Source organism: Pipra filicauda, unplaced genomic scaffold (assembly GCF_003945595.2).
Source record: "Pipra filicauda isolate LSUMZ 115617 unplaced genomic scaffold, ASM394559v2 scaffold41_size5083284_pilon, whole genome shotgun sequence".
Lineage (NCBI taxonomy): Eukaryota > Metazoa > Chordata > Aves > Passeriformes > Pipridae > Pipra > Pipra filicauda.
Genome location: NW_024104554.1, coordinates 1,782,068 through 1,807,445, shown reverse-complemented (window position 1 = coordinate 1,807,445; position 25,378 = coordinate 1,782,068). Strand labels below are relative to the sequence as shown.

General features: G+C 35.9%; 1 protein-coding gene across 1 annotated transcript in view; it reads left to right on the top strand.

Moving 5' to 3' along the window:
- MYOM2 (myomesin 2) overlaps positions 1-24,604 on the top strand; it is a 72,115-nt gene extending 47,511 nt beyond the window's left edge. Inside the window, exons 24-37 of the mRNA XM_027744767.2 lie at positions 1,051-1,095; positions 1,560-1,696; positions 6,602-6,746; positions 6,849-6,908; positions 8,370-8,437; positions 12,203-12,316; positions 13,656-13,743; positions 16,789-16,827; positions 17,487-17,592; positions 20,167-20,330; positions 20,665-20,701; positions 20,824-20,846; positions 21,701-21,756; positions 23,591-24,604. Of these exons, the coding sequence (XP_027600568.1) occupies positions 1,051-1,095; positions 1,560-1,696; positions 6,602-6,746; positions 6,849-6,908; positions 8,370-8,437; positions 12,203-12,316; positions 13,656-13,743; positions 16,789-16,827; positions 17,487-17,592; positions 20,167-20,330; positions 20,665-20,701; positions 20,824-20,846; positions 21,701-21,756; positions 23,591-23,917 (1,409 nt within the window). The 3' untranslated portion in view covers positions 23,918-24,604. The remainder of the gene's footprint in view (positions 1-1,050; positions 1,096-1,559; positions 1,697-6,601; positions 6,747-6,848; positions 6,909-8,369; positions 8,438-12,202; positions 12,317-13,655; positions 13,744-16,788; positions 16,828-17,486; positions 17,593-20,166; positions 20,331-20,664; positions 20,702-20,823; positions 20,847-21,700; positions 21,757-23,590) is intronic.
- The last annotated feature ends 774 nt before the right edge of the window (positions 24,605-25,378 follow it).

Genomic DNA, 25,378 nt, shown 5'->3' with positions numbered 1-25,378 from the left:
CAAAACCAAAAGGTTCTCCAGGACCTGGATGATTTCTGAGGACTCTTAGTCATTACCAATATCTGCTTCTTCTAAGGAAGATAGACTTGCAATATTTTTAATTTTCCAATGCATTTTATCATGAGAACTGCCCTCTGGCTTAGTTTTGAAGCATCGCTCTTGAAATGTCTCCATAGATCTTTCACCATCAGTTCTACCTTTGAAGGAAACACTGAAGGTGTTTCCCATCCCCCACTTAGCCCATGTCTAACTTGGTCATATCTCTCACTCAAAATTACAATTTTGTTTGTACTGGATCCCTGCACAAGTTTCAGATTTTGCATCTTAATACTGAAACCTATTATTCTACTGTTCATTTGCTCCCTAAAATGCTATAAATATTCCTGTAATTTTGATAGATTCTTGACTATGTCATAAATCCATGTTAACTTTCTCTGGGCTTTATATTATCTGTAAATTTGGAATTGGCAGTAATATTAATTTTCCAAATCTTTATTGGTAACTAATATGATAAATAGGATTAGTATGAAAATCTGACCAAGTGATTTCTGGATTCTCACATAGCCTTCCTGAGGATCTCGTGGATCAAACAGAACTTTCTGTACTGTTTTCAGACTATCCTGCACTCAGTCTTGTGTAAAACAGTAAAACAAACTTTTCAGGGACAATATGAGAAAGGAAGTCAGCAGATAAATGAACCTCATACACTGCTTAGAAGCTATTATTTCCCATCTTTCTTTTATATTACCGTTTTTTAAGTTTAAAGTAGGTTTTGGCCCTTGTTAAATTTTCTCGCATAAGAAAGTATGCCTGAAAATGCATGGAATAGGAAGACCTGCTAAATCCATGTATGAGAATTTTAAGTTTTCTAACTTTTATTTTTTAGTCATCATTTTCTGAAGAGAATGATGTATTTCACATATTAAGGAGAACACTTTGCTTATGCTGATATGTACCTTCCTTGACACTCATTTGACTGCATTTTGTGGATTTGACATACTTCAGGTTTTTCAGAATAAATTAAAACATGAATATTTTTCTTACTTTCAGAGCTTGAACACTTGATGGCATTAAGCTATGAAATAAGGAATCCAAGTAAGTCGAAGATCTGAATCTGTGTGGTATTCTAGAAGAAATATAATAACATACTAATGACTGGAGTTCCAAAAATATTTTTCCTGAGACAATGTCAAATGCATTTTTCATGGCAGCTGCATTTTTCACGGAACAACTTACTTCCTTATCTTTCAGTTTGTTTAGAAGAATATTAGTTGACATTGAATAAAATCATCATTCCTAAATGTCTTTGAAGTTTAACTTTCACAATGGACTATAGGTTGTTCCTAGACAAATCCTTACACAATATGTAAGCTGTAAATTCTTTTCTCTCTTGAGAAATTAATTTAAAAATCAGCCAAAGACTGCATTAGAGGCCTTTCCCTGTATAAGATTTATTTGATATCCATAAATAGAAGGGAGTTGCTAGTATTTTACTACAGTATTTGCATTTCTCACAAGGTTTCATGTGTTATTGACTTTTGATCCTTTTCTTTCTGTAGCAATACCTCTGAAATCAGAATTAGCTTATGAGGTTCTTGAGAAAGGAGAAGTTCGCTTCTGGATTCAGGCTGAAAGCTTATCTCCAGATTCTACCTTCAGATTTGTTATTAATGATAAAGAAGTTGAAAACAGTGATGTAAGTACATATTGAGTATTATGTATGTGATTTCGTTTAATAAACCTTTATGCAATAATAGGTATTCTATTGTTATCATAGAATCATAGACTCATTTAAGTTGGAAAAGACCTTTAAGATCATGGATTCCGACAGTGAACCTAACACTGTCAAGTCTGCCACTAAACCATGTCCTTAAGCACCACATCTACATGTCTTTGAAATGTTTCCAGGAATGGTAACTCAACCCCTATCCTGGACAGCTTTTCCAATGCTTGACAACCTTTGCAATGAAGGAATTTTTCCTAATATCCAATCTAAACTCTCCCAGTGCAACTTGAAGCCATTTCCTCTTGTCCTATTGCTTGTTATTTGGGAGGAGAGAATGACCCCCACCTCACTACAATCTCCTTTCAGGTAGTTGTAGAGAGTGATAAGGTCTTCCCTAAGTCTCCTTTTCTCCAGCTCCCTCAGCCACTCCTCATAAGACTTGTGCTGCAGACCCTTCACCAGCTCTGTTGATCTTCTCTAGACACGCTTCAGCACTCAATGTCTTTCCTGTAGTGAGGGGCCTGAAACTGAGCCCAGGATTAAGAGGTGTGGCCTCACCAGTGCTAAGTACAGTGGGATGGCACTGCCTTGGTCCTGCTGGCCACACTATTTCTGATACAGGCCAGGATGCCTTTGGCCTTCCTGACCACCTGGGCACACTGCTGGCTCATGTTCAGCAGCTGTTGACCAGCAGCATCCCCTACTCCTTTTCCACTAGGCAGATTCCCAACCACTCTTCTCCCAGCCTGTAGCACTCCATGGGGTTGTTGTGACCCAAGTGTAGGACCTGGCATTTGGCCTTGTTGAACCTCATACCTTTGGCCTCAACCCACCTATTCAACTTGTCCAGATCCCTCTTCAGAGCCTTCCTACCCTCCAGCAGGTCAACATTCCCACCCAACTTAATCCCCTCATCCAGATCATTGATAAAGACATTAAACAGGACTGGCCCCAGTATTGAGCCCTGAGGAGCACCACTTGTGACCGGCCACCAGCCAGATGTAACCTCATTCACCACCACTCCAGGCCCAGCCATTCAGCCAGGAATCAGTGCATCCATCCAAACAATGAGCAGCCAGTTTCTCCAGGAGAATGCTGTGGGAAACAGTGTCAAGGGCTTTACTTAATTCCGGGTAAACATCAACAGCCTTTCCCGCATCCAGTAAGTGGATCACCTTGTCATAGAAGATCAGGTCAGTCAAACAGGACTTGCCTTTCACAAGGCCATGCTGACTGGGCCTGATCCCCTGGTTGTCCTGTGCATATTGCATGATGGCTTACAAGAAGATTTCCTTCTTAACCTTCCCTAGCACTGAGGTCAGGCTGATAGGCCAGTAGTTTCCTGGATATTATAGTTGCTTATTACCATGTTATTAAGATGTGATAATACCTGAAAAGAATGCCAATATTTAACTTGAATCTTTTTTGCAGTATAGAATTCCTGTTACACAGTGAACCTACTCATACCAGAAAAAAAGAGCAAGGTTTAACTCTCAGAAATCTGTGTTTATTTTGGGTAACTAGATGACCAACAGTCAAAGAGAGGAGAATTTAAACACAGAGCACAAATATTTTAGAAAAATAGCTCAAGAAAAAGGCTGCTTCAAGTACAACTTTGGACTCCACACCAGCAAGACATCAGTCGCAGAGGTTCACGCTCTCTGAGGCTCATGCTACTAGTTTTACATATAATGTGGGAGGCACTTGACAATGAAGGAATGTTCATAAACTTAAAACTTTTATATGGTATCACTTTCTATTTTTTTTTTTTTTTTAAATTTTGGCTTAGAAACTGAATGGAAATTAGAGCTATGGAGAAGAAAGGGCAGGCCACCATCTTGCATTTTTTTTAGCTCTAGGAAGACCTTTCATACAAATGGGCGCAAACAAGCTCTCAGATTGGGCTGAGAAGCAAACAAGGTCATGCCTTTGCAGGGTAGGAGCATGGTTCATCTACAGGTCATAAAACACAGCAGTGGGAATACATATTCCTGGGAGGAATCCATCTCCAGTGCAGCTGTTTGAAAGATTCAGTTTATTCCTGAGAATGCAATTCCTGGTTTGGGTCAGAGACGCTTATCAGCATTTTTATACCATAGAAAAGCAAAGAACATTTACTTTAATTATATATTGACAAGTGGAAGAAGTATTTCTGAGTAAAATACTTCTCTGTTCTTCTTGCTTTAAGAAGTAATAAAATACAGCAATAAACCCCTGAATATTAGTGCCTAGGATGTATTGAAATGACAATACTTTGTCTTGGCAATATTTGTGGAACAGAATGAGCTATTTTTAGTTTGCGTATGTTTTGGAAGTGTTGACATCAGAGAATCTTGAAGTGAAGCTGCATTATTTCACCTCTTTAATTAGTAACCCACAGGTGACATTTACGTTTGGAGACTGATGATATTTTTGTGGAAAGTCGCATAAAAGTCTAATATTTATGGTGCCCATAAAATCATTGAACTTCATCTTGCTGCATAATGGCAATAGTTAGAAGCCTAATTGCACTCTAAAACCTGTCTGGAGACTGGGCTACAGTCACTGAACATGTTCAATAGACCATTATGCTGGTGAATTGTGGCCTGATTCTTGGCGTTGGCTGAAGTGATGAATTTTTCCTGCTAGGTCCTAAAAGGGAACGTTTTTGCTAAGATTTCAAAATAAGCTGAAACCAGAATGAACTGAGCCCCATTTACTCAACTGTCTTTTAAATATTTTAATATTTTGTTTCCTTTATCCAAAAATAAGAGAGTAAAAAAAAAGAAAAAAAAGCTTTATAAAGGATCAGAGTAAAACATACATCTTGTTTCCCTCCCCCTCCCTTCTACTACTGGCAAATTTAAATTTAACATTTGCCCTGAGATCTCATGAAGTAAATGCCAGTGCAGTCCTTGACCTCTGTGGGCAAGAGATTGTAAGCCGGAATTTTAATTTGCATTTTTTGATAGTTTGGGTAAGTTTATAAATGCTCTTTTTAACCTACCTGGCCTATCTCATTAACTCTTAAAGATGAACTCTTACATAAGTAGATTTTGTACTTAATTTTCTGATTAATTCTATCTTGTCTTATTCTTTGATATTTTCCTTTGCACTATGTATGGGAAATAGCGTATCCAAATTATATGAACATTTCTCCCTGTTATTTTTTATAAATATTATACCTCTGATTTTTCCTTCTAAGCCATTTATTTAATAAATTATTATCTCGATCTATCTGTTGACTACTGTTTTGTTAATTCCATATACTTATCTTCATCCTTCAGTTACCTCACTAAGATTTAGAAGATTTGTATATTTGAGAATACCGGTACTGAATGCTAAATATCTTGACTATGTCTACGCTGTTCTTCCAGACTTGTTATCCATACAAGAGTGAATCTGTTTTTGAGGCTGGCCAAGATGTGTCACTCAAAGCTAAAGCAGATATATCTGTGATGTCCTTCCTACTATTTTTGTATCGGGACTTGGAAGTTCTTCCACTTAAGGAAGGTCCTAGAGAGTTTAATAAGTGACATTTTTACGAGTGGTTTTTTTGCCTTTCTTCTTTCTTCTCCTTCCCTAAACTTTATCTATCTGTGGCTTTAGTACCATTTTTTACATTTGGAATCCAATAAACAGGTCAATAAAAATATTCTATTTATAAGGCATCATGTCTCCTTTTAACAGTATCTATAATAAATTTATCAGTAACGGGGTCTATAATAATTCACTGCATATAACTCCATCTAGATGGTGACATTTACTGCTTTGTGCCATCACAAATGGAAGTTGGTGTGTAATATCCTTGGCCACACTGGTTACCTAAATGTAATCATCAAGTAACTTCTGTGGGTTATTTTCACTTAGCTTTAGAAATTTGTTAGTTGAGATTCATAAAACATCACTGGTAGTGGGGGACACAATCCTCATGGTTGGAACTCACTGAATAAAAGAGAATATTACTTAGTAAAAAGTGCCTATATCTAAAAGAGTATTTAAAACATATTTTGCAAGGATTGTCCAATATTTGCTCGTAATTTTGTGTTTCTTGATGATGTCTGCTAATAATTTATCTTTCTGGAATATTTAATAGAAAGCAAACACATAAAGGACACAAACAGTGAAAAGTGCATTTAACTTTGAATTCAAGTCAATATTTGGTATTTTGAGTATTCTGCAAACAGTTTAGTGGGTAGCTATATGTTCTGACAGAATTCTATCACTCTTTTGCTGGACTTGGTTCACCCTTTTTGGTTCCCAAAAGCTTTATTGGTTTTGCTCTAGTTACTTTTCTCATAGTCTTTCACTTTGTTGTTCTTTGAAAATCACACCTAACTTTAAATGAGAAAATTGTTATACTCTTCCTAAATAACATTTTTTTTTTTAGTGAGAAAATAAGATCCCCTATTGAGCTGCTATGTATGTCTTGGATATTTAGTAGTAATGAATTTTTGGATTTGTTGTGGTGGATTTATTTGAAGATCCACATTTGTGTCTACAAACATAATATTTCCAGTTATTTCTGGACTCTGTTAGGAATAGTACTTCAGCCTAGCAAATCCCCTTGTTGAACTGGAAGCTGTAATGCAGCTAAAGGCTGGCTGTGTAGGTTCTTGTTCAAACATGCATAGTACCATAAACTATTGTTTTCAAATCCAAACCAGCTGTATTATGACGACTCCAGGATTCAAAATGCAGCTGCACACAGAGATTTGTGTTACCACTGGGATCTTGTACAACAGTAAATACAAGCACACCCCTGTTTCCACAGTTTACAATTAAAAGGACACAGAAAAGCTTGAGCGTGGAGGCAGGAATATGAAACATAATGAATTCGATGGGGATCATAAGTAATTTACACTGTACTAAAAAGTTATTATTTGTTTATTTCAGAGGCATAAAATAAATTGTGACCGTTCAAATGGTATCATAGAAATGATGATGGAAACATTTACAATTGACAATGAAGGTACCTACACAGTACAGATTCAAGATGGAAAGGCCAAGAACCAGTCCTCATTAGTTCTCATTGGAGATGGTACGTTCACTGAAACATTAAAACTTTGATGAAGAAGTGAACTTCAAATATTCTTTGAGTAATTTTGTGACTCATTTTTCATTCACCTCTTCTAAAATTTAGCATTCAAGGCAGTATTGGCTGAGTCTGAGCTCCAACGAAAGGAATTTCTCAGAAAACAAGGTAAGACAGAGTAAATTGGTGACTCTAGGGCCGGTTTGCAGCTAATGATTAATCTCTGGTGAGTAATAAGTGCTTACAGCTTCCATTCTTCATTAGAAGGTCAGTCCATTGTACAGTTTAAGAAGATGCTTGAACCCTTAGTGGATCTTATTTTCCAGTATTGTCAATTTGTGACAGAACCTTAACTAAGTAGAGAAATAGAGTGGGAACCTTCAAAAGAGGTTATCTTTGCTCAATATTCATGAGAAGTGTGCCTACTGTAGGCTCTGATCCAACCAAACATTTAATCACCTTTAGTTTTAAGCATATAAATTATCTGTTCAATATAATTGACAGAAGAGTAGACAGCCAAGAAAAGTAGCACCACACAAGGAAGATTAAAAACTTGACCATGCGGTTTCTGTCCAGGCAAAATTCAAGGAATTAAATATATATTGGTTGCATAGTTGTTATTCAATTGTTTGTTATATATTTGTTATCAATATAGTTTGCAGCTGAATGAAAGAATTACTATTGGATACCTAATTCAAAATTCTATCACTGTGAAATACTTAAAAAATTGAACTCTAGTTTGTAATTTTCACTTGTAAACAAATGGCTATTAGGATGAAAGTAACAATGAAAATTAAAAACATTTATTCTAAATAACTTAAGTAAGATTTTCTATGGAACAAATGTAATTTTTTATTGAGGACTGTTTGAAATTGATTTAGGAAAGAAATTATACCACTTGCAGCATAAATGCACAAGATCTTTCAGTTTTCAATTACTTAAATGAAAGTTGGAGTCTTTGCTACTTCCCAGATCTGGATATTGCAATTATGGGCCCTGATCCTGCAGACATTAAAACATTGACATTTACTGAGATGAGTAAACACAATAACTTCAAAAAGGATATGTATGTCAGCAAATTTTCATCAGGATGTATTTCTTTGCAGGATTAGAACCTTAGTGGGGAAAAGGAATATTTCCTGTTTTGCTTGTAATATATAATACATTTTTAAACTTTATGTTATTTGAACAAATAACATCTGGCATAGGATTTTTGCTTTGAGCATTTAATAGGGTGTTTGGATACTTTTGTTTAATCTCCAGTTGCTTTTGCATTAGGTAAATTGTACACTTGTTTGTAGCCACTTTGTTTCTTTCCTCTACCTAGTTGGCAATTTGGAACAGCATATATAGTAAACTAACTTGTCTCACTCACCATTTTACATTTTGGAATACTATATGACATACAAACAGAGATGACACTCAACTTTCTAAGCTGTAGTGTAGACACCTGGGTCAGTATGATAAAAACTTACTGCAGGATTTTCCTTCAAGTGCATGAGTAGTTCAGGAATTTGCTCTTCTTCTGGTGTAAGGATGTTATAATTGTCATAATTTTTCTTTCTTTCACCAGATCTCTCTGATACTCTTCATTCTATAACATTGTTTTAAAACAATTTTGTTTCTTAGGTCCTCACTTCTCAGAGTTTTTGTATTGGGAGGTTACAGAGGAATGTGAAGTTTTACTTTCTTGTAAGGTAAGGAAGTATACTTGAAATTATTTGTTAGAATATGTTGATTAAAAAATGAAGTAGGAAAATGTGAGGAAAGAGTTAGATATTTTTAAAATTAGAAGTTTCCTAAGAAAACTTTTTTAATTATTTAGAAATTTTTAAAATGAAAATTTCTGACTGACTATTCTTCAGCAAGTGTTCATTAAACAAACAAATAAAGAAAATAGGACATTTCTAAATGTATTATTAGGTGATCCAATTCTTAATAATAATTGTGAGCCATAAAAATAATTTACACAAAATACGTATCCTTTATTGGTCCTTCTTCCTTCCTCGAAAAATAGCCACGAAAAACCAGATCAAAATCTTTCCTTATCATTTGCTGATTTAGAGGTTTCTCTAACAAAGCATCTGTTATTTAATCAACTGTAACCAAATATGCAACAAAGGCTTCTAGAATTAAAGTTATACAGAATGATTTTTTATTATATTTGGCTAATGACTTTTGAATCTTAACTAACGATAATGTGCATTGAATTCAACTAACTTTTGCTATAAACACCTTTATATGCCTTTCTGAACTGATATATTTTCATTTTTGTTGCTCTTCTATTGTGACTAATTGGAGGTCTGAATAACTAAGTTAATTGAATTCAACAGGCATCAAATTCTTCTTCATTCTCTTTTCCTGTAATATGGAGTCTTTTGTATTATTTTTCTCCTCTTCTTTTGAATAACTTTTGGCTTTTAATTAGACTAACTTGAATCATTTAGTATGAGCAATTTACATGCACATTTGTGGGATTTTCTTTTCCGCTCACTAATTAGGAGACCTTTAACCTCAAGTTATTCCCATCAGAACTGACCGGAGAGGTGAAGCTGCCATTCTGTGTGCCCACATTTTAGGGCTCAACACTCATTAGTTAACATGATACCTTTGCTGGTACTGAGCTGCATAGCTGGAGTACTTTGTAATCTCCACATGCATTTGCCTCAGGCATGAACCCTGCTTATCCTTTCATTTGCATGGGGAATTAAATGTTGCTGAACCAGTTATACTAGTGTTAATTCTCTACAAATTAGTCTGAAATTGTCCTTCATTTCATTGACTATTGAGCTTGTTTATACCACTGAAGCTGGGAAAGGCTGAGCATCTGATTATTTGCTTTTCACCAGTGTGCTTTTTCTTCACAAGGTCAGAACATTTTATGTAAATTAAATCTAGGATATGGGATGTTTGCACACTCATCACTTTAACTATGCTATTGACCTTATAATGTTTGTTACTGTTAGTATGTGACTGGCCATTAGGTTCACAGGATGCTGTTGTTTATGGCTGTTTAACTGATATTTGTACATAGGAAGAGTTTGAACAACAAAGCATGGATTTGTCCTTCAGACTTCAGATACCTGACATAAAAGTTTGAAGTGTGGCCATGCTGGGCTATTTCTGTGGTAATAAAAACAATTAAGTAACCATCTCTGCCTCCCCAAGCCATATTACAGCACTTGGCCCAGGTGTCTTCCAGACTGTTTAGTACTCCTCTGCAAAAGCTATTGTCAAGGGTGTTTCTACCTCTTGTAAGGGCCTGGGATAATGTGAAGGAAGTACCTGTAAGAGAGGGCATTTTGCCTTGGCTTTCTTAAAGGCATGACATAGGGCAGTTAGGAAACCAAGTCAACTGGAAGCTTGCGTAGGGCAGAGGACTAACTGAATGAACCAGGCCCATAACAATAACAATGAATAAATGTGGATTGTGTTATAAAAGAGTATATCAAATGTTACCTCACATCCCACTTATTTTCTATGTGATTGGACCTGATTGACTTTTAATTGACTTAGTATTTAATTCCAAATTAGCTGGGATGGATGACCATGTTCTTCATATTGTAGTCCCTCAATGCCAGTGGGACATGATTGTCTATTTGAATGACAAATTAATGGTGTTTACTTTTTCCTTTTTACTTTATGTTTATTTTTCTTCATATGCCAGCAACTACTGTTAGTTTTCTTCTAGTAATTCTAAATTTCAGAACATTTAGAAGCTACCTGCTCTTGCATAACTTTGACCCTTATTTGTACTGTGTCTGTTAAAAGCAAGATTTTTGGTGTGTGGCTAAACAGAGAAAAAGTAACTTTTCATAGTAAATGTCAACATGAAGTAACAACAGTACTGCAAATTGCATCTGTCTAAAACTCAGTCTATTTATTGTCAGATTGAGTGCTAACGGTCTTTGATGAAAAATTGTTGAAAAACATTAAAGGCTTGTTCCTTCAGGCTTTGTTCAAATAAAATTGCCACTCATGTCATAGGACTACAAGAATACTTTGTAGTCACTGGTAAATGTGAAATGCTGCTCACTTTTCTCAAGCAAGTCATTGCTTTGGGCCAGGTTGTGATCTCAAATACTCTGTCAGAGATCCATAGCAACCACAGTGGTAATTAAGCAGCAATAGACGTGATTAATTTGACCATGTTTCATAGAGATATCTAGGAATCAGTATAGGAGACCCTCCTATTTATTTAGTCACCTCTAAGACTCTGACTCTTAAGAGTCACTTTCTTAGAGCTGTTCACCTATGGAATGACTTCTCAAATGTGAAAGGGTTGGAACCTGGCACATATTTTTCCCTCCAAGCAAACCAGTTGAAAACTACTGCAGATCTATATTAACTTCTGGGCTACCCTCTATCCATTTGTTCAGTTTTTTACCTTTTTTTTAAGGAGCCTTTTTAAAGCAACTGCCTGGGGACTGAGAAATGTCTTGCCATCTCTGTCCTTCTACCAAAGCCACGCTGACTGGGAATTCAGGCTACACATGAAAATACCAATGCACTTTGTGACTTTTAGAAGGGTATGGGTATAGTGACGTCATTTAAACCACAGTGTTTTTGAAGGTGAGGGAAAAAAATAATATATATATATGTTGCCAGGGTTTCTAAAAAGATCTGCTTTTTTAGCTTCTTTAAATTCAAAGTTTGAGGTAATTTTTCTAGTGATATTTTAGGTTTATCCAATACACAATTTTTATTTCAAAATTAGAACAATACTTGAGGTATAGCTGTAGTGTATTTATGCATTGTTTAGATGAGCTGCTGCTACTACAGCAAAATTCTGCCTTTCAGGCATTTGTGCTATGTTGTTAAGCCCCTTTGTGTGGGGTAGACTGCAATTTGTAGGATTCCTTGGATCTTTGTACATCCCATAGGACACAATGAAGTAAGTAAAAAAAAAAGGATTCTTGCTGCAGCCTGTAATTTTGAAGACTCAGATACTCTCAGAATAGTAATTTCAGTTGCTATCTGCAATTTAACCATGAGAGACATTGCTTAGGTAGCTGGATAAATCTCCAAATTGGCCAAAGACTGTCTAAGATAGGGCCCAAGTTCTGTGTTACAGCTCTCTGGAGTCACATGGCAAATACAAAATGATAAAGGAGAGTTGAACAGATCTAATTTCAAAGATACTGGTCACGGCTATCTCTAGACAAACTACAACCACAGAGCAAGGGTGCAAAACCTTTTAAGGGAAGAGATTGACAGGATTTTCTTTAAGGATTTTACAGGGCTCTGAAGCTGTAAACTGTATACCGTGATGCAAAGAAATACCATAGGACTAAGATTTAGTCCTTAGTAGGACTTGGTTGAAATTGTTTTTTTACTTAGCTTTATTTGACACGTGTTATAAAACAATGACTTCCTAAACTGAAAGTACTTGTGTGACTGCCTGCAGTGTGATACCTTTCCTCAGGACATAGACAGGCTTATGTGCCTTTTCTGTTGTACAGGTTGCAAACATAAAGAAGGAGACTGATTTCAAGTGGTATAAGGATGGTTCTGGGGTTGATGTTGAGGAACTGCCTGACCTGCAGAAGGGAGAATGTCACCTCAGTATTCCCAAGGTACAGTATCTCCCACTGATTAGAAATGACAGTTTCTGCTTGACATATTATAGATTTGCCAGGCAAAGCAGCAAACCAGCTATCATGAGTTCTGTGAACAGTTTAAAAAGCCCTCATATTTGCTACCTTTCAATTAGCTGGTGAATAACTGATGCTTGTAAAACATATCTATTTTTGTTATCAGCTCAGACAGTTCATGCTTAAGTTGCTTCAGAGTCCTTAGGTCAACTGTATCTTGTTCTTTCTTATTGCTCCTTAATTTTTCAATTTGTTCAAGCACCTCATTTTTGACAGTGTTTCAGTTTTTTGCCTGAAATGAATGTTTGAAGTATATTGCTTCTTAAAATTTATCTTTATGCAAACAGGATAACCCAGCTTGTGTCTGAAACCTTAGCTTACATAGTCACTGCCTTTGTCAAGTGACAAAACCTCTGCAGACTGAAATTTTCTGCTTTCAGCATAATGTGCATTCCATCTAATTGATTTAATAATTTTATTTAATGGCTTCATATTCTTCTAATTTCCTTCCTTCATTTCACTTGCAAGAGGATACTGACTTTCCAGTGGCTTCATTTTTCTTGAGTAAACTTTTTTTTTGGGGAGGGTGGTTTCTGCTTTCTTGGATTGCTCCTGTCATTCAATACATTACTTGTGCTATGGTTTACTTGCTTGTGGATTTGTAAAAGTCCAAGAATTAAGTAATCTCCAATATATAACTGTTTATATATTTTCCTTCAGGTTTTACAGTAAACTAAAATAAAACCATCAAAAACCCTGACTGCCTTTAATGGAGTATCACTGTGGTAGATTGTAGAATGAAAACTCTCCAAGTGTAATGAATTAATTATTTACTTAGCATAGATATAATTTGACTACAGTTGCTGCTTGAATGAAAGCAGCATGAATGAGTTGATATTTGGACAATTATAAGATATAGATCTGTTGTTATTGTTTACATAATTTAAAAAAGCATTCCTTTTGGTAGAAGAAAAATTGCATTTCTCAAGTTTGTGTGGGTTGAAGTCATACTCTGTTACATTTTACTATGCTGCTTGTAATTTCTACTGACCATTATCAATCCTGGTTGTCATTTTGGAACCAAAAAACCCAACATGGTTTCTTGAGGAAATTGAAAAGAAATCTGAATATGTTTTAGGTTTAAGAACTAAATACAGAAACATAAAAAAAACATGAGCAGGTTTCCATCTCATCTCTCTAAGATTATTTATCCAGAAGGCAGTAAAATGTGTGTTGTTTTATTTAGAAAATTATGCAGGACTGAGCAAATCTAGTACTACTATCAAGTTTGTCAGTAAACATTTTTTTGTTTTCCCTGTAGCTGTCTCGCAAAGATGAAGGAGTTTATAAGGCAACACTATCAGATGATAGAGGTCATGATGTATCTTCTCTTGAATTGTCAGGAAAAGGTAATATTCAATTTACTATAATGATTTCCACATGTTTTCAAGACTTATCCTTGAAAATACCATGTTAACAAATATTTTTTGTGTTCTTTGCATTTAATTTCTCTTTTTATGTTACAGAGACCTGAACTGTAGATCATCAGTCTAGGAGGAGTGACACTGGGCATTGTAGTGATTAATCTCTAGCACTCTGACAGGCAGGAGATGAAGTATGTTTCTAATCAGAAGAACACTCTATTTCATGTACGATAGCTCTCTCAAATTTGTTAGGCTTTATTACCTACAAAAAACCCTAAGGCAACAAAGTGCTGAAAATGTTGATGTGGGACTGTCAATGGGGACTGAGCGTGATTTTGATTCTAAAATCATAAAGCTGTTTTGTGGGTTTATGTCAGCTGGCAGCTCTGCCCCATGCAGCCTCTCACTCACACTCCTTTAGTGAGATGGGGGAGAGAACTAGAAGGGGAAAAGTGAGAAAACTCCTGGGTTGAGCTAAAGACAGTTTAATAAGTAAAGCAAAAGCTGTGTATGCAGGCAAACAAAACAAGGACTGCTTCCCATAGGCAGGCAGGTGTTCAGGCATTGTCACTAAAACTGGGCTCCATCACGCGTAACGGTGACTTGGGAAGAAAAATGGCATCACTCCGAATGTTCCCCACTTCGTTCTTCTTCCCCCAGCTGCATATACGGAATTTAATGTCATATGGTATGAAATATCCCTTGGATCAATTGGGGTCAGCTGTCTTGGCTGTGTCCCCTTCTGAGTTCTTATGCACCCCCAGCCTCCTCCTGGTGAGGCAGTCTGAGAAGAAATAAAAGGCTTTCACACTGTGCAAGAACTGCTCAACAATTGCTGAAACATCCCTGTGTTATCAACACTGGTTTAGTTACTAATCCAAACAGCACAGTACAAGCTCCTATGATGAAAATTAACTCTATCCCAGCCAAAGCCAGTACAATTTCCAGCCATTATTCCATACCTTTTATGTCGTACTCCGGTCCCACACTACGTATTGTGTTCTCATTAATCAACTTCTCCCTTCCTGTCCTTTGATATACAGACAGATATCATTCCCTTAGTCTATGGATTTGTGTGTGCATGTGTGTGTATCCTGATCACTGGAATAAGGAAAAGATACAGTAGGGCTCCATCATGTGGTCAGGGCTTCCAGTGGCTATACTTCAGGTATGGGAAAACTATGCTGTTTGGAAATGTGCAGTGAAATGCCTATTTAGAGAATTCACAGTATCACAATATCCTGGACCTCTGTGGGTCCAGGAGGCTTTGAAAATGTCAACCAGCAAAAACAAACAATGGGTCTCCTAAATGGTAGAAATAGAAAGGATAAACAGGGAAGTTTAGCATGAATGGGGAAGACTGCAAATTGTGTAGGGCAGGTAACTTCAAGCTCAATGTGCACTGACATTCAAGTGAAGATAAATGCAAATAAGAGTAAGAGAATCTAGTCTAAAATGCACCCATGATGGACATTTAAAAAGGTTTTGTATGATATCAGACATCATATTGATATACTGTAATTCTATGTATATTTAATTTTTTTAATGTAAAAAAAAGTTGGTTTACTTTTGCCCGGAGATTAGCTCGGTAGGATAGAGTATGATGCTAATAATGTCAAAGTTGTGAGTTTGATCCCTGTAGGGGCCATTCACTTAAGGTTTGGACTTGATGATATTTGTGGGTCCCTTCCAACTCAGAATATTCAGTGATTCTGAGTCTATAGCAAAGACTGATCTGTTGCCAGCATGAGTGAATTTTACTTGACTTTGGTAGAAAGAGCTTGCCTAGACTTCTTAGCTTAGATCCCAACAACCAGGCCTAAGTGAACCTCGATTCATCCCATCTGCATGTAGGCATTTGACCTAAATAATGAATATATTTTCAGGCTCCCAACAGAAGAAGAAAGACATGTTAAAAAATTAACTCAGTTTACCAAAGATCTTAACATTCTTTTTCAGCAGATCGAGGAACTATCTGAAATAAGAGGAAAAGATGAATATCAGGCTGAATTATTAAGGTTTTTTTTGCCACAAAATGCTGTATTATCAGTTGATAATCTCCCAGGCATTTTTCCTCTGCATTTCTCTGCCCATTAATCTAATTGATGTAATTAATTCTTTCAGAAAAAAACCACAAATCTCATTTAAATAGTATGGTTAGCATAAGCCTACCTTCTCAGACACCCATAATGTAATGTGTATGTAGTATGAAATTCATGTCCTCATGTCAACGTGTCAGTAGAAGCACACTGGAGATTGCAAAGAATTATGGAACTAAATCATGATTTATTTTAACAGAGACAAAAATGTGTATATACAGATCAATACAGAACAAATATATAAGTAGTATTTTCTGAACTACATGCATTTCTTTATCTTCCTTATTCGTAAAAATTCCTCAGCCTAGAATATGCATCCTTCAGTCTTGACTATACATTCTTCAGATTATGGTGTGTCTTTCTCTTTCTTTCCATCTTACATACTGTCACTGAATGTGATTCCTCTGCTATGAAAGTCTTCCCCACTTTTCTGCACTTGTCTCCAGGGTTCTCTCCTGCACACCCGTCAGCTCTGCGATATTTCAAAAGCTTGATATGATACCTAGTTTATTTCACCTGTCGTTAAAGGACTTTACATTTGTCAAATGCCATCATAAAGGGAGCAGGTGAAACCTGTTTCACCTAGAATGTGATAATTCATTTTTCCCCCGCACTTTTCTTTCAGTGTGAACTACCCAGTTTTAATGACTCGACTCTTTTTTTCCTGGCCTAAGGGGTACAGAGACAAAGATTTGGCAGCAGACAGTTGACTCTACAAAAGGCAGAGATACTGAGTAACACAGCACAGAATTTACATGCTGTACACAGACAGTTTCCAATTTGTCCTGTACACCTGTTGCAATTTTAATGGTTTTCTTTGCTTAAGGATATGAAGATTTCCCATATTGCTTTAATTATACCGAACATAACAAAGCTATATTCTGCTTGAATTTGATGGTATATTTTCTTCTCTTTCTTTTCCTCTCTGCAGTTTATGATGATATAATTCTGGCATTGAGCGAAGCAAGTGGTAAGTAAATGCTGCCTTGAATTTTCATGTAGGCTTTTTGTGTTGAAGTCATCTGAGGCAGAGGCAGAATGTTTTTATTTTAAGTAGTAAATTTGTGAGAGTCATGATGGTTATATTATTAAGGACATGCTATTAAATTTCTGAATAGGCAGTTGACCTCGCTAATGGACACTATTAAAAGGGAACAAAGTATTATTCCACCTGACTTGTTTGGTTTAGATACTGTGAAAGTGTCGCAGCAATAATTTTCTACCTAATTCCCATTAGTAAGTTAACCTTAATATAGAGAGAATGAGACTGATCGTGTTCCCAGTGAGAAGCTGGAAGTCATTTTACTGAAAGAATGGGGTTTGCACAAATATGAAATTTTTATGCAATTAAAATCATCACACTACACAATTATATGACTAGCTTATTATTACTTCACATTGGGTCTTGATATTCATAATGCCTTCATATGACAATAAAACCATAAATTCATACTGAACTGTCACCTGATATAAATCAGCAGATATCTCTTGAGAGGTATGACATTTGTCTCTGTGGTAGTTGAGAATCATGGCCCAGATCCTGGCAGTACAAATAGTCCATTAAACTGTTTCCTCCTTTTCATTCCACTATCTCTTCTGTTTCATCCACATATATTCTATTATATGTAGGTAAGTCAGCCTCTCCACTGAAGATCCTTTGCAATGAGGAAGGAATAAGGCTCCAGTGTTTCTTGAAATACTACAATGAGGAAATGAAAATCAGCTGGTGTCACAGGTAGATAAGAATTTTTTTTTCAATTTTATTTGAGAAAAAAAATGCTGTCTTTATGATTCACTATTTATTATTCCTTGGCATTATTTAGTAACTGGACCACATTAATCAATTTCTCTTTCCAGCACATTATATTCTTTTTTAACATGGATAGTACATTTGATAAAAAAAATATTAACAGATTTGTCCAACAACAATTAAGAGGGTTGTAACAGAAAGGAAAAAGGTATCTACAGTATTGTGTTCTCTTATTCAACATGAGACTGTTTGTCTTCCATTGGTTGACTAAAAGATAGCAAAATATTTGGGCATAGTTTCCTTTTTAGGGCTGCTCTTTTCTTAAAGTGAATGAAACTCTCCTCCAGTACTAGGTGAATACCAAGGATCTGCTCACATGGTGTAATAAAGGCCTGTATTAAGAAATTATTTTTTTTCAAACTGATACAGTCGTAAGTAGCCCAAAATATTTTAATGTTGATAGTCCTCTCTGAAAAGTTATTCAATGCGGTACACAATACTTTAAGTATAGTCCTCAGAGATAAGAATATAGCCAAAAAGGAGCTGTAAAGTTCCTTACAGTTTCCCACTCTCAATCTTCACATTAATCTTTGACTTTGGAGACAGTCTAATCATCTACACATCGACACATTTAAACTGTGTATTTACAGTTAAATTTGTGTCCACATACTTCACTACATCAGGTCTTGGCTTGTTTGAAGCTGCAGGTAACGTTTGAAAGAATTTTAAAACTCTTCAGGTGATTTCAACTATCATATTCCTCTATGACCTACAAAGATGACATACAGTGAAATGCTCTGACTTGGACAGGAAAGGCTGGTTTATCAGTATGGTATCCTAGATTTGCAATGTTGTCCAGACCTTGCTTTCTATGCGGACAGGAACACAAAGTGTCAATGATTATCAGGTTCAAGGAGCTGAAGAACACTTTTGCAAGGATGTGAAACTGTATTTATACCTCAAGCTTTGTATTTATTAAGTTCTGTTCCTTCTTTCATAAGTATGATACTAATATGATGGAAAGGAAAAGAAAAAAATTTTTACCTCTGCCTTTTACTGTATCTGCTTGAATTTTAAAAGTGATTTAGTCCGTTCCACCATCTATTTCATAGAAATACAAAACTAATATGGTTAATATGGAAATATCAGTGTGTGTATTTATATTTACATAGACTCCCTCTCTTCCCCAAATATTTCAGATTTTATAATGTCTTACTCATAGATTTTCTTGAAGATCTTGAAGATCATTGAGCACAGATTCTGAACAAATAGAATTTAAATTCTTCAGTGAATGCAATGATTATAATCAGAGCTGTTAAAGCTAAAACAAAGACTAAACCAACTAACCAACCTTTCTCAGCCTCTCCAAACTTCCCTGCTCCTTTAAATGTAATTGTAGCAAATTTTTTCCTGGAAAAATTGAAAGGCTACAAGAACCATGATTTTTTTTTATGGGAATTTCTGACTAACTTTGAATTACTCACTGTCTTGCACAGCAGAGAATACAAAAAAAATCCTAAAGCTAGGATGCGTCATCCACTCGTGGCATACTGGGGAATATTATATGCAATATTTTCTAATATATAGGAGTTTCTATCCAGGAATCTAATTTGATAGGCTGAACTCAATGTAGCTGTCTTACAGAAAGGGAAATAATAAAAATACCTTTTCCCCATCAAAGTAACTCTCTCTAGCTATGAATCCAAATCAGCTCTGTCTGGGTAAATAAAATGAATGATCAAGGAGAAGCTAAAACTGACTTCGTCTTTTAAAAATTCCAGCTAAAAATGTTTGAGGAGGAAGAATGAAAAGAAATATTTCTTTAGTTAATGAGTGAAAGAGGAAAGTTTCTCTTTAAGCCGTTGAAAGGGGTTTGGTTTTCATGTTCTCATTAAGTATCGTGTTCTGTTTCACTCTTCCTGACAGATTGTGAATCAGAAGACCCCCTCATCTGAATCCATAGGGCATTTCTTTTATTCATAACCAGGAAGTGATGATAAGTCAATATAATGCCACTGTTTTTAAAGAGCTTTTTATTACTTATCAAGAGTTAAGAAATTTTCTTGTCTTGTTTTTAAAGACCCAAAGGTGTATTCTGACTTATGTAAGAGGAATTCTAGACAAATCTTTTATTCTTTTTTTAATCAAGTTTTTGAAGTTATTGTAAGACAAAAGATGTTTTTCCATCATCAGAAAAGGTGATCTGCCTCAGGTTTGCTGTTCTGATCTATTCTATGTTATTGTGTATGAAGTGTACAGAACTCTAAACATTTTCACATAGAGTCATGTATGTCCATGTAGATGTAAAAACAGCTGTGTATGTGGAAAGAAGCAGAATGAGAAGAGGGTGAACAAATTAATCTTTGAAATGAGAACTCAAGCTAATGGTTTCAAAGTGTTTCCTACCCCCAGTAGGAAGCAAAGATTCTTTCTTCTTGCAATCTATCTGTAGTTCTGGAATAGTATGTTATCCTTTGTAACTTTTTATAGATGATTTCCTATGGCGAATATACAGGAAAAGAACGTTTAAATTCATCTCTATTCTTCTTTTTTTTCCAGGGAATCTAAGATTTCTTCTGGTGAAAAGATGAAGATTGGAGGTGGAGAGGATATTGCATGGCTGCAGATACAGGAACCCACAGAAAAGGATAAGGGAAACTACACCTTTGAAATCTTTGGTGACAAGGAATCCCACAAAAGGACACTTGATCTGTCTGGGCAAGGTACATTTATAATGTCAGATTTATATGGTACCTTTTCATAGATTATTCAGATTTTACTGGCAATAGTCAGAGGAATGACATTAAAAACAGATAGTTTTTGATCAGAACCAGTTGTAGTTCAGTCTTATAAATGTTAGGATCTTTTTAGTCTTGTATCTGGTTTCAGCATCAGTTGCGTTGGGTTTCAGGGGCCTAGTTTTCCCATTGCACTACTGTGTCACTCTGTATGGGTTTTAAGAGAGCTGTAACATGGACATGTGTTTAAAAGTTTGTACTGAGCCCCAAGTGCAAGTTATGTTGATAGATGATAACCCTCTCAATTGTTTTGTTACAGCTTTTGATGATGCACTTGCAGAATTCCAGCGACTCAAGTAAGTGCAACATCTTTTGCATTTTAATGCTGCAACAACAGTGTCTTTACTTGCAAAAAATATTTCATTACTAATTTCATCAATAACATTATATATTTCTCTTTCTTCCTCAAAAACTTTAGGGCAGCTGCTTTTGCTGAGAAGAGTAAGTTTATTTTACATTATATCATAGGTGTTCTATGATGTAGTCTAGTGTTCTTTTTAAGGCATCCATCATGATATGCTGTCACAACTTACTGAGTTCTGTGACTGTAGAAATCCTCTACTAGCACAAAATACTGCAATAGCAATAGTAATTTGTGGATTTAGTTGTCTTCAATTCCAATGGAAACCCACTGAAAGCTTCACATATTTTGCAAGTCTCCACTGTATCTTCCTGCATCTGCAGAGATTTGATGAAATGTGATTTGTGTGTCACACAAGGAGGTGTTGACTCTGAAAGCTGCTGATAATACTGAATATTGGTAACTATCTATTAAGTAAAAAATTGCCTGCTGATGCCTATTGTGCATTGCTTGCTGAGACCTAGATAGTGGGGAAGCTTGTTACTGATAGGGACTGTAGGAGTGCTGGAAATGATATCAATTCCCCTGGTAATGACAGGATGCTTCTGCCCACAAAGACAGCAGCAGAACAAATTTTCCTTAGATCTTAGATACCACCAAAATGCAAAAAGCATCCTCCTTGCTTTGCTCTGGGCCCAAAGCACAAGCTGTCAAGGTCAGCAGTAGCTTCAAGGTTGTTACATGTGTAAGTTTAGAATGGTATAGCACAATGTCTGCTAAAAAAAAAATCTGTGGGGATCTTACAGTACACAAAACCCCCACCACAAAATAATGCAAAAGTTGTATTATGTTTTTTGGAAGATAACTCAAAAAAAAAAAAGGGCAAAAAAAAAAAAAAAAAAGCTGTGACGCACTAAGTTGTAAAATCATTTAAAAATGAGTATTTTTGAGGGCTAAACTTCACACAGTCCCCATATTTTTCTTTAACTCCTAGATCGTGGTAAAGTCATTGGTGGTTTGCCTGATGTCGTTACTATAATGGATGGGAAGGTAAGGACAGTTTTTGTCAATGAGTAGATGTTGAGTGGTGGGAGGTTTACTTTGATGGTAAAAGGGGAGGGAATGCAGCTGATTTTATAGAAGCTGAAAGCAGTAGGACAGATCTAAAATTTAATAGATTACAACAGATCCAAATTATCTAAAATCATTGTGGAATATATCTGTTCTCTGCTAAGTTTTTATTTTTAACTTATTAAGTCTTAATTAATTATTATGAGTTAATTATTAATTGCTCTTAAATGAGGTAACTTTTCAAAACAATAATAATTAAATATTGACCATGTTACAGAAAGGACAGAAAAAAATTAAACTCGCACTAGTAGATAGTAGGTTATTTTCCCAAAATTTTATTTTTACATTTGTATCATTACTCCTTTAAATATTTTATAGTAAGGCTGATTACTATATGATATTAATTAACTTTACCTCCTACATGATATCATTTCTTCAAAAATATTCACAGATTTAGCTTGTCACTAGGTTGTACCCTGAGTGTGTAAATCTTCCTTCAACATTCTTTCTGACTTTGGAGGCATGTAAAATTTCTTCCAGTTTTATTTTTACTCTGAATTATATCACACCTATTCAGTCATCACCAGTCAAGAAAAACATTGCTCAAAACATGCACATGTGAACTCAGGTGGAATTTCTCAACTCCCTCAGGATTTGGTGAAGCCTGAAGGGGAATATGGAGGGAATATAAGGAAGAATTCTGATAGAAATTATTAGTTTTGAGTTGTTGTGCATTTTTGTTTGGTTGGTTTTTTTTTTTTTTCTAACACAATGTTGCATATGTGAAATTCTTAAGGTGACTTAATTATCTGGGGCAGAATTTTGAGCAGAATGAGTTTCCAGCAAAGATGGACAAAGTAGGCACTATAGTAATCAATGCAACTTCTTAAATGATTCTTTCATTTGTTATGTGATCACTATACCTAAGTACATGAAGTCTACATACGTATGCAGAGGGATGGTCAAAATGGGTTTCAGCAGTAAACCTATAAAAATTTGGAAGACTGACCATGAAAATTTTATGCTCCTTCAACCTCAGTTCAATCTTTGAAAAATACCTAAGCTACCAGGAATGTCTATTAAGTAATTTTGGCTATTTTCTGAGTGTGCTGTACATGCATGTAACACATGGCAAGGTTGGATAGGACTTTGAACAACCCTATGTAGTGGAATGTGTCCCTGTCTGTAGAGTGTTTCCCTCCCATGGCAAGGGGATTGGAACTAGATGATCTTTAAGGTCCCTTCCAAACCAAACCATTCTATGATTATAAGAGCACTTTACCAACATTTATGTATTATTTATTCTTCATGAAATGTTTCCTCTTTTACTAGTCAGCAGCACCTGGAATCGATGTCCAGTGATTCATGTTATATACTCTATTTTTAAGCAATTTTTTTTTAAAATAATCTCAAGCAATAACCTCGGGAGGCTTTGGTCAGAAAAGATTTGCTTAGTCTTGCTCCCTGTTGTGTACAGGGAAGCTTTAAGGATGTTTTTAAAGCTATGGTTGCCTGAACCTCATGTCAGACTAATAGGTTGTCAGGAGTCTCCTGCAAGCGGGACTGCAATGACTGTCCAACTTACCATCTTCAGACACTTTAACCCTGAGGCTAGTACTGTATCGCAGTCACTGGTGAGATGATTGAAAGTCTGAATCAAGGAAAAAAGAAATATTAGGAACATTACTTTCAGTCTTCAAGAACGTGATACCATGTTATAGTTTAATTAAATAGAAATAAAAAGTGTCTGAATATTCTGGTTAGACAAATCTGACTGACTGATCTCAAAATTACTTCTGTTTTCCTCTCTCAGACACTGAATCTGACCTGCACTGTATTTGGAAATCCTGACCCTGAAGTTATTTGGTTCAAGAATGACAAGGCCTTTGAAATTGATGAGCACTATTCATTTAAACTGGAACAAGGGAAATATGCCAGTTTAACAATCAAGGGAGTGACCTCAGAAGACTCAGGCAAATATAGCATCCATGTCAAAAACAAATATGGTGGGGAAACAGTGGATGTCACTGTAAGTGTGTACAGACATGGTGAAAAAATGCCTGAAATTAAGCCCGGCCAACTTGCTAAACCCAGGCCAATACCACCATCAGAAGAAGTCCTCAAACCTGAGCACGAGTGAAAATCTAATAACAAGTGAAGCTTGACACTGTGTTTGACAAACCAAATGGAATACACGAGCTGTAGTTGAGCTATTCCCACACAGAATTAATTGGTAATGTCCAAAGGGAAACTGAGCTTTTAAGAGTTTGCTTTAGGGAGGTAGCTGTGCTATGGTGCTGTATGCATCTGCAGCAACCTCATTTTTGAATACATGTAATAGGCTGGGACTTGCAAATAGCAAAAAGCCAAATTCCTGCCAGAGGTTCCCATATGCAATGGCAAGTTTCACAAACCTACAAACTTACAGTAAACCTCCATTTTCACACTTCTCAACCATTTGCAAAGCAACTCAGCAACCCTCTGAGAACAAATGTGCCATTAGTAAAGGTAGTGAACTGCAGTTAGATAGATATTCAGAGATGGTCCCTTTGACTTTGAAACCTCTGGTCCCATAAGTCTAGTGAATAGTCTTCATTTAGTAGTGTTACTGTTGTTCTATCAGTAGTGTGACTTTGGTAGACTTTTACAGATGTTCACTGTCTACTCACTCAACCATAGGTCACATAGTTGTATTTTGTTTTTCTTGCTTTGTGCTAATAAAACTTTTAAAAGTCGCCTTTACTACTCACTGATCTGAAACACACCTAACTAGTTCTGTTTATTCTTTTTCATTGTTTAATTATTGCTTATTGAACAATTTCACAGCTGGAGCAAGAAGACTATTGACTTTCAATAAAGAATGCAAAATATGGTTAATCACAGTCACTTGGTGGCACTTGCGACATTAATTTTACTTTTTACTATACAGATCAAGCTTAAACTGATACCCAAAGATATGTATACAACTCAGTCACTCCAGATAATTATGTCTTTGATTCTCCTCTAACTAAAAAGAACAAGAGAACTCTTCTGTGTTCTGCTAGGCAAAAATTTCAATATATGTTTATCATAAAAAGTTCAAATAAGATGGGATTCAGTGCAATTGCTTACCTGTCTGTCATGCAATACATGATTGAGTGTCTGCAGTTATGGCTTTTTGCAGATCAGGCTCCCTGTTCAATGGAAGTCCACTTATCTACCTAGATGAAACTTTGTTATTTCCTAATAAGCTTCCAGCAAAGAGTTGTAATAGTAAGTAACAGTAGTGATACAAACATATTGAATGTAGCCCTCCTCTCTTGTGACTTCTCCCTGTCTCTAGGACAAATGAGAGGAAAAGGGAGCATTGTGGGAGACAGGGGAGCTTGAATGAAGGGTAGCATGGAGAAATGGTGCTCTGCAAAATCTTCATTGGAGAAATTGGATGAAAGTGTTTGGCACAAGTATTGGTTCTGTAATTTGTGTTTGGGGTCATGACTGAAAGCTGGTGCTAAGTCTCAGCTTCTGAATTTAAGTGTGGGAAATACAGCTCTGAATTCCACCCTCTTTCTGCAGCAAACTGAAAAACCCCAGGACAGTTTCAGAACAAATGTAATCTCAG